This window comes from Seriola lalandi, unplaced genomic scaffold (genome assembly GCF_002814215.2).
Source record: "Seriola lalandi dorsalis isolate HSWRI2012SDOR001 ecotype SW California unplaced genomic scaffold, Sedor1 jcf7180002054606, whole genome shotgun sequence".
In the NCBI taxonomy this organism is placed as follows: Eukaryota; Metazoa; Chordata; class Actinopteri; order Carangiformes; family Carangidae; genus Seriola; species Seriola lalandi.
In genome coordinates, this window is record NW_019525159.1 from 2,558,093 (window position 1) to 2,575,767 (window position 17,675).

The window sequence follows — 17,675 nt, forward strand, 5'->3', positions numbered from 1 at the left end:
GACAGACATGAGGAGAAACTCAGGATCTGATCATCTGTGGTGCTGAGTTAATGTGATAATGCTCAACTTGTCCTCTGAATGTATGCAGTTTCCATTCATTCACAGGAATAACAAAGGCTCATTAAGATAAAGTCAGATTCTGTAGATGAGGATGACTGATGGGCCACATGAGTGACAGGGGCCCGGGGCAGCACCTTCACAGCACCTTCAGCGGGGATGGGAGGGGCGCAGGGGCGGATCTACCGGCTATTATTACTACTACTATTACTCCTCAGTGGTTTGAGCTACAGACATGAGTTTTTTTCTCAGTTAAACTAAAGAATCAGAGCTTTCAGACAAGCTCCTGTTTGTCTGTGTGAGTCATTTACTTTCGTCAATAATAAATGCATAAAGTTGGAAAAGATTTGGATAGTCTCATAGTCTCATGTTACTTCATCCCATGAGACAATCTATTGAAAACAGCATGGATGTAAATAAACAAAATACTACTGTAAATATTTTGACTTATATAGGATTCTGGCCATGCAAATGTAACTTATATATACAGTATATATATATATATATATATATATATATATATATATATATATAGTGGGAAGGGATTTAGTGAAAAAAATTTTTGTATAGGCTAGCTATCGTATTTTGTTATGATGATGATATTTTAACTAGAAATTCTATTCTATGTTTGTTTTATCATGATGACTCCTAACTGGACAGATCTGAAAGAAAAGAGATCTATATTTATGGAATTGGGCTTCAGTCGATCGGACAAGGAGTTCCATAAGTTTTGGATTGTGTCACAAACATAAAACAGGTGCTCTGATGTTTCTACATTCAAGCTACGTGGGTCTGCCAAGGTGGCACTACAATGGTGCGTCACTTTAAATGTTGTGGCCGCAAGGAATTGTGGGACAGAATTTTCTCCTTTCCTGTTGTAAAGGAAGGTCCAGTGTTCCCTATGCTAAAGGAGATAAGATAGGAAGCATTGAAGCTCCTTTCCGTATCTTTTAGAGAATTCCACCTGCTCAGTTAGGAACCTTCCTAACCAAAAATGACTTTTCGACTGCAGCACTGACTTTATGAGGAGGCCTCCATTTTGTAGCCAGAAAGCTAACAAACAGCAGACCCGCTAACACAGCCGAAGACGGAGTTGGACGGAGGGAGAGGGAGATGAGAAATCAGGGAAGAGCAGCGGATAATTGCTCGGCTGTCTGCTTTGGACTTCTCACGACGATATTCATAACCTGGAATACTTTCATGAAGAAACCCTTTTGATTTTTGTGACCTGTGCACCCTTATGGACTAAAGGAATGAGAATAATGGACGAATGGAGCGTGGTTCTACACATCTAAACGGTAGGCAGGCACCACGCTCAGCTGGTACAAGATTGCTGGTAGATATTAAGAAATGTGGTTATGGTTAGCGCAAAATGAACTGAATGTTTGAATTCTAGAGGTACAGCCTGTCTATATTTACAAACGTTTGAAGACCCTTTAGATGGACCCGTGGATGAGCCGTTGGGCCGTTTGACGTTAATAAGCTAGCTAGCAAATGTTTCTGAATGCTTGATAGTTTTGATAAAAAGTTCAAGCTAATTAACATAGTCTTAGACCGCTATGTGAGAACACTTGTAGTACACTTGATCCCAGCTGCTGTTTGCTGTCCCTGCAGCAGGATGCAGCTCCCTCCGTTTTCTCCCTGCTTCTGCTGCACAGTAACAGCTGATGCTACAGTACAGTACAACTGCAAATAGATAGTGGTGGGGTTTAATTGAGTACTGTATATTTATAACTTACTAAATGTATGACTTTTACCTCACTACATCTAAAAGACAATTATTGTACTTTTGACTCAACTACATTTCTAAGAAGCACTCTTACTTTGAAGCAGAGCTTTTAGTCAGAGGAATGAATTTCTTTTATTTTGAAAATGTGATCATACACTGTTCATCACAGGAGGAAAAACTCCTCCACTGTCAGTCATGTTTGAACCTGTCAGTGACCTATCATTTTTCATCAGAGCACCATTTGCTGTGTTTAGCACAACCATGCTTCATCACATGATTATTGCAGTCTAGGCTTATAATTGAGACATGAATAGAAATAACTCATATTATTTCTGAATGACAATACAAACGAGACTTGTTTGTTGTTTACCATAATCATTGCAGTGATCTTTGCATAGGTTTTGTGGCTCCTACTGGTCTAATAATGCAAAGTACAGTGTTTTGTGGGAGGGCGAGTCAGCTTTTTTGTCTATTTAAGGTTTTTCTTGTGCCAAAAAAAATATTTTTAAGTTAAAAATATATCTTCATTTAGGGGCGTTTCCAATCTATTACGGATATATGTGATTGTTTCTGAATAAATCAGCATAAATATTTCTGCCACCTTTTTAAAATCTCCATGCCACCCTCTTGACACCCCATGAGTTTTTCTCTAAATCCTCCCCTGGAGGGGCAGACTGGCATGCTGAGAGGTGACGCCATCTTGGCTAACCTACATGCTCTCGGGCCTGTGACGAAATGTTACAGCAAACAATCAGCCATTAGCAGCTCTTGTTTTTCATATCAAATTGAAGCGTTTAATAATGTGTTACGTTCAGGACCACAATCTGTTAAAGGTGCTCGTCTGGTGCTGGCGTCGCATAGGAGCTCTCGACTGAAACTCTTCTCACATGGCCTGTGGACCATGACTTTGGCGGCGGCGGTGGCCTTGTTTTGGAGTGCCATCTCTCTCGTCCTCTCCAACAACAATAATGACGGGCTGGAGCGGCAGAGGCTGCATTAGCTGCTGGGTTCAGAGGGCATCCTTCCCGAGGAATTGGCCTGTTTTTGTTCCATTTGTGCCACCCCATTCTCCAGCTTTGTGCGACTCAGTCAGGCCTGGGTGGGTAATTAAAAAGGCAAGAACTCAAGTTGTGATCATTAGGGGCTTGTCCAGCAAAGACCCCGACACGTAAGGTCACTTCTGCCCCCCTTTTTTTTTCGCTTTTCTCCTCCCCCTCACCATGCAGTGCTGCTTTGAACACTGCTCAACATGCACAATAGCTCTGAAATGCTCAGTAAATATAAGCCGCAAACACCTGCAAACAAACATAAAGTGGACTGTAGATGCTCACATTCATCCCTGAGTTTTTTTTTAAAATCTGCCCTCAATGCCCCTCCTGACACGCATTCTCCATCTGCTGCTAACGCCTTGCATGCTCTACTTGTTACTTTTTATCTCTTATCCGCACTAACACTTGATTTCTCCCACTCTAGCTATTGAAAAACTGTTTTCACCACCCCCCCCCCCCCCCCCCCGTTTCTCTGTCTACATCTTTTGCTCTTGACTGCTGCTGTTGTGATGTGGCTCTCTCCATCCAGGGGTCCTTGAAATCTCTCTGTGGTCCTTTCAGGGGTTTTGTTTTTCCACTCAGACTCCACTCGCCTCTCTCACTGAGACATTAACTCTACTCTTATTCTCTCCTGCTCTTATCCAGCATCCACTTGTACCTCACCTGTACTTTCTGACTGCAAAGAACCAAACACTCCATATATTCAGTTTCCATATGAGTGTCATTTTCCTTTTCAGTGGAAGTGATTTTCTTTTATTGCTATAACTTGCTTTCGAGGAGATGGGAGCCACTGAAGAAAAACATCTTCTCTACGCTTTTTCTCCCAGACTGGACTCATTAGTGTAGCTTCTCTCATGGCCAGACTGAAACCCAGACGTTTTCATTTTATTTGCCAATCAGACCCAGTCCAAACACGACTCACTCTTTTGATATCATCATAACAGACCCTTCGTAGCCCTTTTACAAACTCTGGCTTTTGTAGCAAAACAAGCCTCTCATTGAAAGAGTTAAGGCAAGTGCCTTGCTTAAGGGTATTTCAACGCATGACCTCTCTTCGCCCTCTCCACTTCCACATACACTCCCGTCTCTTACAACACTCCTCGGGCACAGACTCAGCGGCTTTTAAGATGCAGGACAAACATACCGTACGGGCTCTCAAAGTCGGCGCTGCGTGGGTTAATGCGATGTGTAGGTCAGAGTGCTTGTGGACTAGTCTCCTCCCTTTAATCTCAATTCATCTTTTAACTACTACAGGAATCAGTTTTAACTCCGGTATCGATTCCACATCTCTGAATATTTGTATCTGTTCTTTCCTTACTTAGTAATATTTAATCTACTGTGTGCAAATCAGGGATAAAATAGTAAAATTGAGACGTGTATGTGATGTTGAATGAGCTATTTGTCAACTGTGTTTGACTCCCCCAGCCTCCGCAGGTCAACCCCCACCCTCAGGGCAGTACCTGATACCTGGCAGATTTTATCCACCTCATGTGCATAGTGTTGAATGTGTGTGTGCTTTGAAAGGTGTGTTTTTCTTGATGTCTCCCAGTCAATAGTAACTTCCTGCCTTCAGGGCCTGCATGTTGTTTAATAGGCCGGTCTGACACAGGGCACCTGTGTTTCCTTCCTTCTGTTCCTACACAGAAACACCCTCTGTTGGGCCACTTTGCTCTGTTTGACTGGCACATTTGTTCCATTACGGTTAAAGGTGGGTTAGGAGATTAGATAGCTTCTTGAAATTTGAGGACGGTGTTGTCTTTTGAAGTCAGTTCAGGTATTCTGAGACCTTTTTTTTCTAGCCCATGATAACAAAGTGTCTCTGATACCACTACTTTTTTAGGCATGCCAGTGCTTGACTCTAGGGATGGTGATGTGGTTTGGTCATTCAATCCCCCACTTTGGTCCAGACTGGCCAACTGCTGAAAGTAATGCAATAAAATGCATAAACTGGATTGTGTCGAGTTTTTTGATCAAACTGTTGGATTACCATGAAAGTTGGTGCTTCCCTGAAGATGAACTGTAAACGTTTGGGAGTCACCTGACTTTTCTGCCAGCGGCATCATTGAGTTAAAATTAAAATTCTTCCAGCGCTTTGATTTGCAAATCTACTGACAATACCATCAGCCTCAGCTATGTTGTCTCTAATGCAAATTAGCATGCTAACAGACTAAATTAATATAAAATGAACATAACTATATTTTATAGCATTGTCATTATGAGCATGTTTGCATACTAATGTTAGCATTTAGCTCAATGCATCGCTCTGCCTCAAAGCCTAACAGAGCCACAAACATGTCTGTAGACCTTTAGTTTTGCTTCTATTAAAATCAAACTGCTTTTCTTATTTTCTAACTATAGTGATCATTGAAACATGGTTACAAATGATGAAGATCAGCATTAGAATTTAGCTCAACACTTCTGTGTTTATAAGCACAGCCTGAAAGAGCTATTAGCATGTTGATGCTAACAACCAGGGTATACTTGAAACAAACTAGTTTGTATGTGTAGGTTGACCATGTTTTGAATGGCCAAATCTGAACTCTCATAGTGCGAGGTGAGATGTAATCATTCAAATGGGTTCATGGTCCACATTTTTTGGGCAGTCCCACCTTAAAGGCATTCATAGTGTTGCACTCCTTTGTACATACGAAAACTGATGGGTAGCTTTGTGAAGAGCTAAAGCTGGAGTACGAATGTCAAACGAGTTCACAGAATGCTAGTTAAGCCAGCGCCAAGTAAATCAGATGAGAGAGGGAGAGGAGGAAAGAGGAGCTCATTGCATTGTGGGAAGTCCCCCGGCAGTCTAGGCCTATATCACAATAACTAGGTGATGGTTCAAGGCAAGCCTGAGCCGGCCTTTACTATAAGCTATATGAAAAATGAAAGTTTTATGGCTACTCTTGAAAGTGGAGAGGTTATCTGTCTCCTGGACCCAAACTGGTAGATGGTTCCACGGGAGCGGAGCCTGACAGCTGAAGGCTCTGCCTCCCATTCTAATGGGCGTGTGGGTGTTCTTGTTGGATTGATGGTTCTGCAAAGTTACAAAAATTATCAAACAGAGCTTCCCCAATACCAAAAGGTTTTTTTGGGAGGAGGTTTTATACGCTCTGTCAAGCACTTAAGTTGTAGCATATTCACATACTGTAGTTGTGTTCTAGGTGTATGAAGCCAAATAAGAATGAGTTGATATTGACACTGACAGCAAATGTGACATAGCAGAATGGGGATCTCACAATGTGAAAGAGCTCCAAAATATTTGCTTAGATTCAAAGAAAAGGATGGTTCAGGAGAAGGGTCAGAATAATCAACCATGCTTTGTCCAAAACAATTAATAAACAAGGTGATGAGTTCACTCACACAATCTGGGTTTTCTCGAGGGCCACAAAAAGCCTGAATCGGGCGGGGCCAACACAGCAGCGCTGCCATTCACAGTTTAAAACAACGGCGTGTTCTGCAGCTCATTTGGACGGACAAACTCTGTCAGACTACATAATACTTATTTGCCAGGCTGAATTGGTTGGCCAGTGTCTCGGGCCCAGAGATAAGTGGAGAACTTTCCAGATGACTGGTGCAGGACAACTCCAACCCGTCATCCCACTGATTGCCACACACTTCTCTGCTGCCTTTTTGGCAGCAATTTCTCCAGGGGCCCCCCATTCTGTCTTTGAGTTTGTCCCCATAATGGTAATGGGACACATGCCTTCTCTTCCACACACACACACACCATGCCATGTCTCTCCATCACACATACACAGTGCTAGTATGGCTCTGTGTTAAATGTAGTAAGTCTCAGTCGCCCCGTCCTGCCAGCTTTGTCTGCCCTCAGCTGTTCCGGCCCGGTGCCTGTATTGTGCTGCCGGGCTCATTACCAGAAGCACTGTGGCCCAAAACCTCCGCGCTAATAGGCCCACAGAGAGACAGAGGGGAGTTATTTCTGCTGTGCCTTGTGTGTTGCAGTATAATGTTTTGTTTTTTACTCTGTTGGCAGTGAGACTGTTAATGTTTAACGTTTGCTGCCGTTATTTCTCTGGCCTGCCGTCAGCTGGCTGAGAAATGTGAAACTGGGTTCAGTTGAAAGGTCCGCCTCGTCCCTGTGAGGCACATCCAGTTAAAAGCTCCTCTGTATGTATGAATGTATATGGATGTGTGTGTTTCTGCATGCCTGAGCAGGGAACTGGAAAGAATGAGTGTCCAGTCAGTTGATGGGCTGTCTGGAGTGGGCCAGGCCACTTGGACAACAATGGGATGAAGTGCAGCTATTGTTTAAAGTTTACAGGGCGGTACGCGGTGTGTACAGTAGTGCGACTGCAGGAGAGGGATACAAAGAGAGGGGTGTAAAGAGGTGAGTCAGGAAAATGTTGAAATGTGAGGAGAGTGAAGGCTTGGAGGAACAGAGAGAAAGAGTTGTGCATACTGTAAACAGAAAGACGTCAGAGCTGGTCTTCATCAGCAGACAGATATGGCTCTGACTGAACTGATATTGAGGACTTTAAGTGATTGTCTTAGAAGTCAGACAAAAGCCTTCATACAGTCTGATTCAAGAGTTACGTAATTAGGTTTGAGGGTTTCTTTAATGATGAATTAGGCCATGAACCGCGCAGAAGTTTGTGAACTGAAAATTACTGCAGAAGTTAGAGTGGTCTAATGAGACCAAACAGTAGCCTCCATAAAAGAGGATAAAACCCAGAGCTGAAACTTAATCAAGTTCAAGTTCACATTTGTTTTCTTCACTGCTAGAAATACTAAGGTTTCTTTAAATAATAATAAGTGCATAAACAAAACATATAAAACAAAAATATGTTTTAATTTTCAGGTCCAAAATGATGCCCAATAAGTAAATTCTAACAAAATAAATAAATAAACAAGAAAAAAACAGTAAAGAAAAAATTCACTGGTATATTTTATCTATAGACCTAAATTGATTTTTTTTTAATGATTTAATAATTTCATATTACACATAGGCTATTACATATCTACATATCACATTTATTGGCCTATTCATACATTCATCATTACTCATGTTATCTATAATTTTATGGTAACATCATGATCATGAAGATCATGCACTATGATCAAAAGCTCCAGCACACCTTGTTTATAAATTATATTCATATTAGAGTTATTACAGCCTGTATTTTTTACAGTATGAATGATTTTTTAAATATGTAAAATATTATTTAGGTCGACGTAATGTACATTATTTCATTCATTTCTATCATTATTTTTATGCAATTTTTAAAATTTATCTTGCAAATAAATAAAACTGAAACTTAAAACTCAAAATTCCTTGTATCGTTACAACATTAGTTAAATCTATAACTATTTAGCCAACGTTGTGTCCAGTGTAAACCCAACTGTTTAAACACCCGGTTTCACGTGCTGTGGGTCTCGTTCAGGGAGCGCACTGCCTCCCTTTCCATCATCCTTGCGGGCTGCGTCCCGGGCGATGGCACCAGGTGGGCCGCGGCACCGCCGAACCGTGGCCTCGTTAACGCGCTGCGATAATGAGGCCGCAAAGAGGGGCCAAATAATTGCAAATAAAACTACATGATGCAGAAAATAAAAAAAGAAATTAAACAGATGCGCGTGTTTTCAGGATCATTGATTTCGTCCTTTTTAAAATGCTGAGATTTGCAAAAAAACATGAAACATTTCAGGGTAAGCTGATTCCTGGCACTAATGTGTAATATAACTACAAATAATAATAATAATAATGATAATAATAATAATAAAGATGATAAAAATAATACAAGCAAACAATACAAATCTGTTATTTTGGAAAATGAACTTCAGCTGCCTTGCTAGAACTTATAATGTAGTAGGCCTAATGGAGCATTGTAAAACATAGAAGGCTATATCAAAAATAACAGTAGACTACTGTACACCCTTTCTACAATTATTTAGGCTAGCCTAAAGAAAAAAGAGAAAATACAGAATATTTATTCTTAGCTTATACCTTAGCTTTTAAAGTCAGAGCCATCTTTAAAAAAGACAACAGTTAAAAGTTATAAATTTGTCATGCTTTAATTAAAATAATTCTTTAGAAATTCATTATTTACATCTGCAATAATATTAATAACAGTATAAGAAAAAATAGTCACAGTTCTTACCAAACATCAGAACATCAGCATGACAACAAACTAAATGTATTTGAAGCAAAACAAATGTATTTCAAGCCTTGTTGGTTTTAGTAGCCAAATCACCCCCTCCCTCATCAGTCATTCTCTGAGTAAAATTGCATCGCTTCCCCATAAGTAATTCATCATTTACAATATGTACATATTGCTAAACAGATACATTAATTGTCTTTGAGGGGCATACGTGGGCATTTTGTTGTAATTGTGATTTAATGTGTCACCCTTCAGTCTATGTTCACTACAGGAAAGCTCTGAATATCTGAATTTACAGTGAAAGCAAATTACAAAATGAATTTGCAAGCAGACACAGATCAAGAAAAATAATTAATTTGTGATGATAGGACAGGATTCACAAGTAAAAAAAAACGAACATTGTAAACAAAAGCAGGCATAGTTCAGTATAAAGAAGTTGCATATCCCTACTCACTGAATCAGTGGAGTCAAGTTGCAGATGTGCGAGAAAGAAAGTCTTTGGCCAAAAACAGCGTTAAAGAGCTCTATATACTGAAAATATGCACCTTGATGTGAGACGTCAGGCTGAGTCTCTGGAAACAGGCCCTGTGAGGAGTTCAGTGTTTGCAATGTGTAAACGTACATGAGTCAGAGTTAACCCTGGGAAATGGTATCAGTACTGACAAATAAATAACGCAGAAGTAGGTGTGGTGGACCATGAAAGGATGTTAAAAAACATGTGTTGCTGGTTTGTCAGCAGAGTCTCAAGTTCACATCCAGTTTTGACTTTCATGCCTTGGTCCGTGATCAGATGTGTCAGATGATGTGACGTACTCCGCTCTCGTCCATCAGCACCAAGTCTGTCCATGCAGCAGGGACTAGAGGTGGTCGTAGGCGGCTGCAGACGGTGGAGCTGTGCGAGAGGCCGAGCTGTAGTAGTAGGGAGAACCTGCGGGGGGAGACACAGGAGGAAGGTGTTGATGGTTGGTGCTGGTGGTAGATCAGACTTTCTTTATCCATCTTATCTGAGGTTTTACAGCAGATGGTTGAGCTGGACGTCTGAACAGCTTGGACTGTTTGTCCTGGAAGTGGATTGAGTCTGAATCTCTCTCTCGTGACTCTTGTGGAATCGAAAAGATAAGAGAAATGCAAGAGGGGCAGTGGAGGAGATATCCCCTAAAACTTGCCTGATGTTCCTCTGTACTCTTGAAAAAGAGCTTTAAAGCTGATTTTCACCAGTGTACTGTCAATCCATAGTCTACATTACAGCATAAGAACAAATATAGGGTGATAGTTTTTCAAATTATCTATATTTTTTGTTCTTGCAATCATTACATCACTGCATCTGTCCGTCCTGATTCTTGTGAGATTTATTCTTGGCTTCTCTACTGTTTACCTCATTAGTATGCCAACAAATGAATAAATGTGGATCTAAATGTAATGTTTGAACAGAGATGGGACAGAAACGCCTTCATGGTTTCTGGAATCTGCAAAAGGAGTTTAAATTGGGGTATCTGATTGTAAATTTGGTTTTGTCATTTGCCTGATTTTATATTGTTTTGTCTGCAGCTTTTTATGCTGCAGAATATTTTCCCAACCTACAGCAGGACTTGTTGTGAACTTGTTTGGTTAAATAAAGGTTAAAATACATAAAAATAAAACAGTAAAACTAATATTAAAGTTGTGGAGCTCAGAGCTCCAAGTAAATCCTAGTTAGTAATGCAACTAATGGTGTCCGCAGGGGGGGTATTATGACATGTGACTGTGGGAATTTACATGCAACTTCCTAACAGCTGTACACTGTCATGACAAAGTGTTTGAGTCATAAGGTCAGCAGAAGTGAGTTCATCTTCTTCTGAGTTTACGCAGATACTCCTGAAAACCACATCAACATCTAAACAATTTGTCTTTTATTGTGAAGGTCACGTTCATTACCATATAGTAAAACTAAATATATTCATAGATAAGCTGTTAGATGCATGAGGTTGTCGGCAGCGAACAAACATCGTCGGTGCTGTCAGCGTGTCCTGACTCACCCAGTATGCTGGAGTTGGTGAACCTCCAGGCTTCGCTGTAGGAGGTGTAGGGCGAATGGCTGTAGGACTGACCAGTGTAGTCTGCACCTGCTGCAAGGGAGAAAACAAAAACTTCATCAAACACTCACATTCTGCAGATAAAACACACCAGAACAACAAAGGAAAACATTCGTTATTAAAAGGAAAAGCTAAGTCATGGCCGAGAGCTCTGTGGAGCTGGGTTGTTTGTGTGTGTGCCAGCATCTGCTCAGCCTTAGCTCATAATTCACCAACAGTTAGTGCAGCCTGTAAACCATTAATCTGTGGTGCAGGTGGATGGCTGAGGGTAAAATCCCTTGGCCCAGTGGTGCGTGCATGCAGCTAGCCCTCTGCACCCTCTTTCCTCAACACTCGGCCCCTTGCATCGTTCAGCCTCTGCCCTCCTCCTCCTCTCCGTCCTACACTTCCTGCTTTCAAGCACTCCTCTTTCTTTCTTTTCTCTTTTTTTAACATTCCAATATCTAATTGGTAATTATGTTGGTTGGAATGAATCCCTGAGCTCCCCAACTCCACCTCCTCCTCCTCCTGTCCTAACCCCCTCTCCCCACCCTCCCCTTTCACTCAGTAATTGTGTATCAACGCTTCCTCACAGCGAGCCCACCAGAAAAATAATAAATCAGACCCTCTCATTTCGCGCTTCGGAGGGCAGACTTCAAATAAAAAAGGTACATCACACACACACACACACACATGCACGCACACGCTCTCTCTCTCTCTCTCTCTCTCTCTCTCTCTATCTGGTCGTATGCAGGCATCTTGACATAGACACACATACACGGAAACCCACACACACACACACACACACAAAACACACCACAAAGACCGCCTCCTCTTCGTTCATACCCAGACTTTACGCCCCCTCCGCCCACCCTTGCATCTCCCTCCCGGGCCCCCTGGTTCCCATGGCAATGTGTGGTCAGAGGTGTCTGGGTGGGTGGGGGTGGTGGGTGGGCAGCAGGGCGGAACCCCTAGCCTGTTCCCTGTACCCCCTGGGCCCATGTGCACCCGCACACACACACACACCCACACACACAGACAGACACACAGTTCACCACCCTGGCACAGCTACTCATTAACTCAGCCTGTCTCCCTGTTAATCTACAAGCTTCCATCACGGCCCTCTCTTACTCTTTATTCCTTTTCTTCCTGCCTTCATCCCCCTCCTTCACTCTCTCTCTACCTGTTTGACTCATTCATTCACTTTGAATTTTTATTTTATTCTTAATTCTTCATTTTACTCAGATATTTTTGGTCATATATGTGTCTCTTACCTGCTACCATGCCAGTGATGGCAGAGGTGGAGTATCCTGTCTGGGCAGGGGAGGGGATGTGAGGTGGGTAACCTGGCAGGGTGGAGCTCACCATGTCACGCCCTGTAAACACACACCAAAACACACACCTTCAAAGTCAATATGGAAGCTCAAGTCATTATTTTACATTTGTTACAGCTATGCTTTAGTTTTTTTTTAGTAATTTTATGTTTAGGTTTTTAGGTTTCATTTTGCCTCAGAGTAAAATACACTGAATTGGAGCTGAAACAATTAATCGATTAACAGATTAGTTGATCTTCAGACTATGAATTGCAACAATTTCAATAAATGGTTTATTATTTAAGTTCATTTTTATAAAGAAGGATTCAAAAAATTAATTGGTTTTAGCTTCTCAGATGTGAGTAGTTGCTGGTCTCCTTTGTCTTCTATTGTAGAAAAATTTTCACTATTATTCATAGACCAGATGAATAATTGAAAAATTCATCAAATAAAAAGCAGAGTAATCAATAATGAAAATAATCATTTGTCTTGCAGACACAAATGCAAATACCTTTGTTATGATTATGAACATGAACAAGATGGATGCCTGCATTACCTGAGATGACAGACTGACCGCTGAACTGCCCGTACACTGGTGCATGATGGGAGAATGAGTTGAATGCATTGGGGAAATGGTTGGAGCTGCAGCTGCTGCTGACAGAAACAGGTTTCTGCAGCGCCTGCAGCTCCATGAACGCCAGGTTGGATGCTGCCAGGTTTGGGGAGGGGCTTGTGCTGGTCACTTCTGGGGACATTTCCTGTTTTAGACAGAGCGGCAGTGGCTGTAGGGGCTCTGAGGTGGTGGCAGCCAGTGTGCAGTGACGGGGTTGGTGAGAAAATGAAAACAAATGGTGCACATGAGTGGAAGTACAAAAAAAATGAACTGAGTGACATGTCAAAAACAAACAGTGAGTGGTTTCAGGATTGTGTAACAGTCTACAAGATGCTGATGCTAAGAGTTAGCATGTTGAAGACTGTGCTTGACAGGAGTCAAAGGGCATCATCATCTAACATGGAGAGTCTCACCAGTCACCATGGTGTAGCTCTGGTGTGCTGACAGATTCCGTCCAATGGTGGAGCTGGATGTTGAGAGGCTGGTCTTGGCCTCGTCCAGGCTGCCATTGATGAGGGAAAGTGGGTACAAAGTCTGGGGATGACGAACAGGGATTAGCTATTGGAGGAAAGTGGAAGGAGCAAATGTGCATTTGTGCAAGTGAAAAATCAAAGGCAGATTCTTTTTTTTGTAATTTCCAGTTCTAAATATTAGTTAAACCAGTCTAAAATGTCAATAAAATAAGAAAACAAAACCAAATAATGTATATATTTAATCCGTTGTGTTTCCAGTTACCAGTGTTTCACTGTATATTGAACATTAGTTATTTGCTGTGTGCTGCTACCTGCTCTGTCTTGCTGCTGGAAGCTGAGCTGAATGAGTCCGGTGGGTAGGGGTGACGCTCAAACCCGCAGTCCAGATGTTGCGAGGCTGCTGAGAAATTATCCACTCTCATCTGTTTTCTCGGGACGCCCCCGCTGCCCTGAGAGTCCACGCTGTGCCGACAACTGTCCTGATCACCTGTGAGACACCGAGGGGGACAGAGGAGAAATTCCTTAGGCAGGATTCTGGCCTCAAAAATGTATTCATTTGAATTGTTTAATTTGTAAATGTTCTGAGAATCTCAATCATTTCACCGTTTAACTTGAAAGCTCATACTAATATGTATTCAAACATAATGTGGTTCACTTTCAGGCCAGTGGCCGAAACAAAAGAAGAAAGGCTGTCATGTTTTTGTAGAAAAGGATCATCTTTTTATGTATGTAAATTGCCTTTAAGGGGTGGTATTTTGAACTGAACCCAACTGAAGCAACACTTTATAGCTCTGTTTGAGGCCTCTTGGCCTGTTCTCACTTGTGACAGAGAAAGTTGACCTTAACGGGAATTATAAAGGTCAAATAAGTGATTAAATAGTGAGTGATAGGTGTTTTTCAGCTTTCAAAGACATTATATTTTAGAGTGAATGACTACATGCAGGATGTCAAAGTCCTAAACTAAAGTAAACATTAACCTGAAATAAGTCTCAGGATGTAAGTGCTTGTATTTGGAAATTACTACAGTGAAATTTGCTTTACAGCCGAATTCGCCTCTGTTTCTCGTGTTGGTGGGAACAGTAACAGCCTCTTCCATCTTTCATGTTGATATATATCTGATCGGTTCCACGCGCCACCACAACAAAACAAATTTGCACCGACGAGCTGTCTCATTCGTTTGATCTAATTCTTACTGTCATCGTGGCTCCTCTTGCCCTCGGCGCTGGGATGGGGGATACCCAACAAGCCGCTGATGGAGTAGGTGGAGCCCAGGGAGTCCGACTGAGGAGATTCAGGAGGGGTGACAGCTGAACTGGGGACTGAGGGCGAGAGGAAAAACAAAAACAGACAGATTTGAGACAGAGAGCGGAAATAATGTGGTACATCTCAGCGGTCTTGTTACCACAGGGTCACAAGCCTAATCCTACAGAACAATGAGCCCACTCTTTAACCTTAATCCTTCAGCATTACATTATAATGCTTGTAGATATGGATGATGATACACAGTCTTCACCATGCATGTGTTTGTGAATGGTGCAGGCTTACTTATGGTATGTCCTGGACTCAGGCCTTTTCCATCCAGAGGCAGATTGAACGGTTGTTGGACCTTTGTTCGGATTATTCTGAAACAAAAAACATTTAACATTACCTTTAAATGTTTTGTTCGGTGGGAGCATTGCCATAATGAGAGCATATTAGTGATGATGGTAGATGGATAAGGGGAAGTTTGGGACTATCAGAGTTTTCTCTTGTGCCTTCAAGTAACACATAGCCTTGATTTACTAAAACATCTTCGATGGGAAGATGCTGATTTCTTAACCCCAATCCTGTACTTCTTCTCACTCATCCACCTTTCCTTAAACACCCTGACTGCTCAGCCACAGCGCCTCTAACCTGATTACATTCATAATTCAGTTTGTCACCTGTTAATGGAGCTCACGCTGGGCACTGTGTCGCCGTCACACACTCCCTCTGCCAGCAGCCGGTCTCTGATTTCCCATGCGAACATGGTGGGGTTCTGCCTCTTGTACTCTGCAATCTTCTCCACAACTTTTGGGGTGGCCACCTTGGGCTTGGAGCCACCAATCACACCAGGCTTGATGCTGCCTGTCTCATAGTAGCTGAAAGAAATGAGGGTGATAGGGACTTATACATTGAAGTAAAGGAAGTAAAGGATTTGAGTCACTGCTTTAGGTTTTAAAGACCAATGTGTCCTTGATGAGTAAACAGACTTTCAGAGGTCAAAGGACACGAACAGGCGGATCAACAGTAACAGGAAGTTGAGTAAGATGCTTGTCGGTGTACTTACCGACCCAGGATCTTGCTGACGCAGCCGTGGCTGACTCGAAGCTGCCGCGAGATGTCACAGGGCCGAACCCCCTGGTGGGCCATGTCCACAATGCGTTGCCGGATCACCTCCGGAAGTGGACGTCCATTAACAAACATTCCACCTAGTTGGTTAAGACCCCCATGACCTGGGGGAGGAGGGGGGATGAACACTCATAAATGTCATGGAACCTGAGACCTGAGACATGCCAACATCACCGCACTGAAACTAGGGAGGTCATACACACCTGGACACACACACGCACAGATACTGAGATATAAATACTCCTTCACTGGTCAAACAAACACACTCATCTCAGATGTGAGGACATTCACACAGAACCTCTGTCTATGACAAATGCATGTTTCAGTCTTTGTCTAACTTAATGTTACAGGCAGAAAAAAAAGTAGCGGTCCAAAAACAGAGCAAAAAAGCTTGAGAAATGTGACATTATTATAATGAACTATTGTTTGCATCTTATTTGACATTTTATTTGGCTTAAAGTAAAGTAACTAAAATGTAGAGAAGAGAATTATTCACAACAGAATCAGGATGTTCTTTCTGAAAACTGACGAGCCACATTGAAACTTTCAAAATGACCTTCATGAACTCTTTAACAAGCAGAAGGTAACAGTTTGTTTTAGAGTAAGTTTTACATTTAAACAGGAGGACACAGGACAAGAGGACAGCAGTGAAAAGAACGAAACCGTCACTGCAGGGAGCAAAGTAAGATAAGATAGGTAAAATAAGAACTTCCAATAACGAAAAAGTCAATCAAATAAAATCAAATAAAAAATAAAACAATCAGGTTATGATATTATGCCCCTATTTAACTTACTACCTACAAACAGCAAACCCCAAACTTTTAGACTGATGATTGTTTGATTACTTACAGGCTCTTTAGCTTGTTATGACTATAAACACCAACAGGCTTACTCTCTTAATTCTTATTGATAAGCAACTAATTTGTTGTGAGAGTTGAACCATGAGGTTCAGTTAGCTTCACTAAAGGTGACTGATTGTTTTTTGTGCTCAGAGATTAAAGGAAAACATGTCGTTTATTTAAGAAAACAGTTATTTTGGATTTGCATTATTTAAACACACTTATAAACAGAGATATAAAGCTATGAAGCTGAAATGAATTTAAATTATTAAAAATGCATGCACTTGTTTGAAGTACACTGTATTAACCCTTTTTATACAAAACACATAAATAAAGTTTATTGTTATTATTATTCAATTCAATAAACTTTATTTGTCCCCAGGGAGACAATTTAAAGGGCACTATTATTATTATTATTATTATTATTATTGTTATTATTATTATTATTATTATTATCATATTTTCTGAGGAATATGTCAGCATGGGACATTGCAATTTTTTATTTCTGTAAATAGTGTAAATATGTTTTTTTTTACAATTAAAAGGAGTTTTTAAAAAGTTACTTTGGTAAAATATATGCAATATAATACCAAAACATTTTAGATATGTCCGATCACTATCATTAATTACATTTTAATGCATATGCCTAGCATAATTTGTTATTTCTAATGTCGTGTCGTTTTGGCATTAGTGTATGCATTAAACGGATGTTGAAAATATAGTGAGATCAGAGTATAACTGCAAAAAAGAAATGATTAAAAAAACCGACATTGTCAATATATTTCTTCGTCATTAATGTAAAATGTGTAAAAAGGACAGAGGACCTGCTCGCCTCAACTCCTGCTCCCGGAGAATAACAACTGGTGTCCCGGTAAACACCGACAGACAAAGCGCCCGCCGCGTCGTGCCAGCGGCCTCCACTATGTTCTCTATAGACTGCACGGTGGTGACTCTGCAAGAACACCATTGCTTTTAATTTAACCCATTGAGCCACGTCTTCCTCTCAGCCTTTTCCCAGCTTTCATTTCCACATCAAACAGCGGCCGGACGAAGCCGAGGGAGGGAGGGAGG

At 41.3% G+C, this 17,675-nt stretch overlaps 1 protein-coding gene across 5 annotated transcripts in view; it reads right to left on the reverse strand.

Annotated features, from left to right (window-relative positions):
* Window positions 1–8,848: 8,848 nt before the first annotated feature.
* Window positions 8,849–17,675, reverse strand: part of pax8 (paired box 8) — a 13,380-nt gene continuing 4,553 nt past the window's right edge. Inside the window, exons 3-12 of one of the 5 annotated variants that reach the window (XM_023419441.2) lie at window positions 15,704–15,845; window positions 15,318–15,515; window positions 14,941–15,017; window positions 14,589–14,714; window positions 13,707–13,882; window positions 13,336–13,456; window positions 12,866–13,102; window positions 12,271–12,372; window positions 10,961–11,050; window positions 8,849–9,873 (exon numbers count right to left, since the gene is read on the reverse strand). In XM_023419441.2, the coding sequence (XP_023275209.1) occupies window positions 9,803–9,873; window positions 10,961–11,050; window positions 12,271–12,372; window positions 12,866–13,102; window positions 13,336–13,456; window positions 13,707–13,882; window positions 14,589–14,714; window positions 14,941–15,017; window positions 15,318–15,515; window positions 15,704–15,845 (1,340 nt within the window). In that variant the 3' untranslated portion in view covers window positions 8,849–9,802. Of the gene's footprint in view, window positions 9,874–10,960; window positions 11,051–12,270; window positions 12,373–12,865; window positions 13,103–13,335; window positions 13,481–13,706; window positions 13,883–14,588; window positions 14,715–14,940; window positions 15,018–15,317; window positions 15,516–15,703; window positions 15,870–17,675 lie in introns of all 5 variants that reach the window. The other 4 variants (XM_023419440.2, XM_023419439.2, XM_023419438.2 and 1 more) reach the window with 4 other exon arrangements.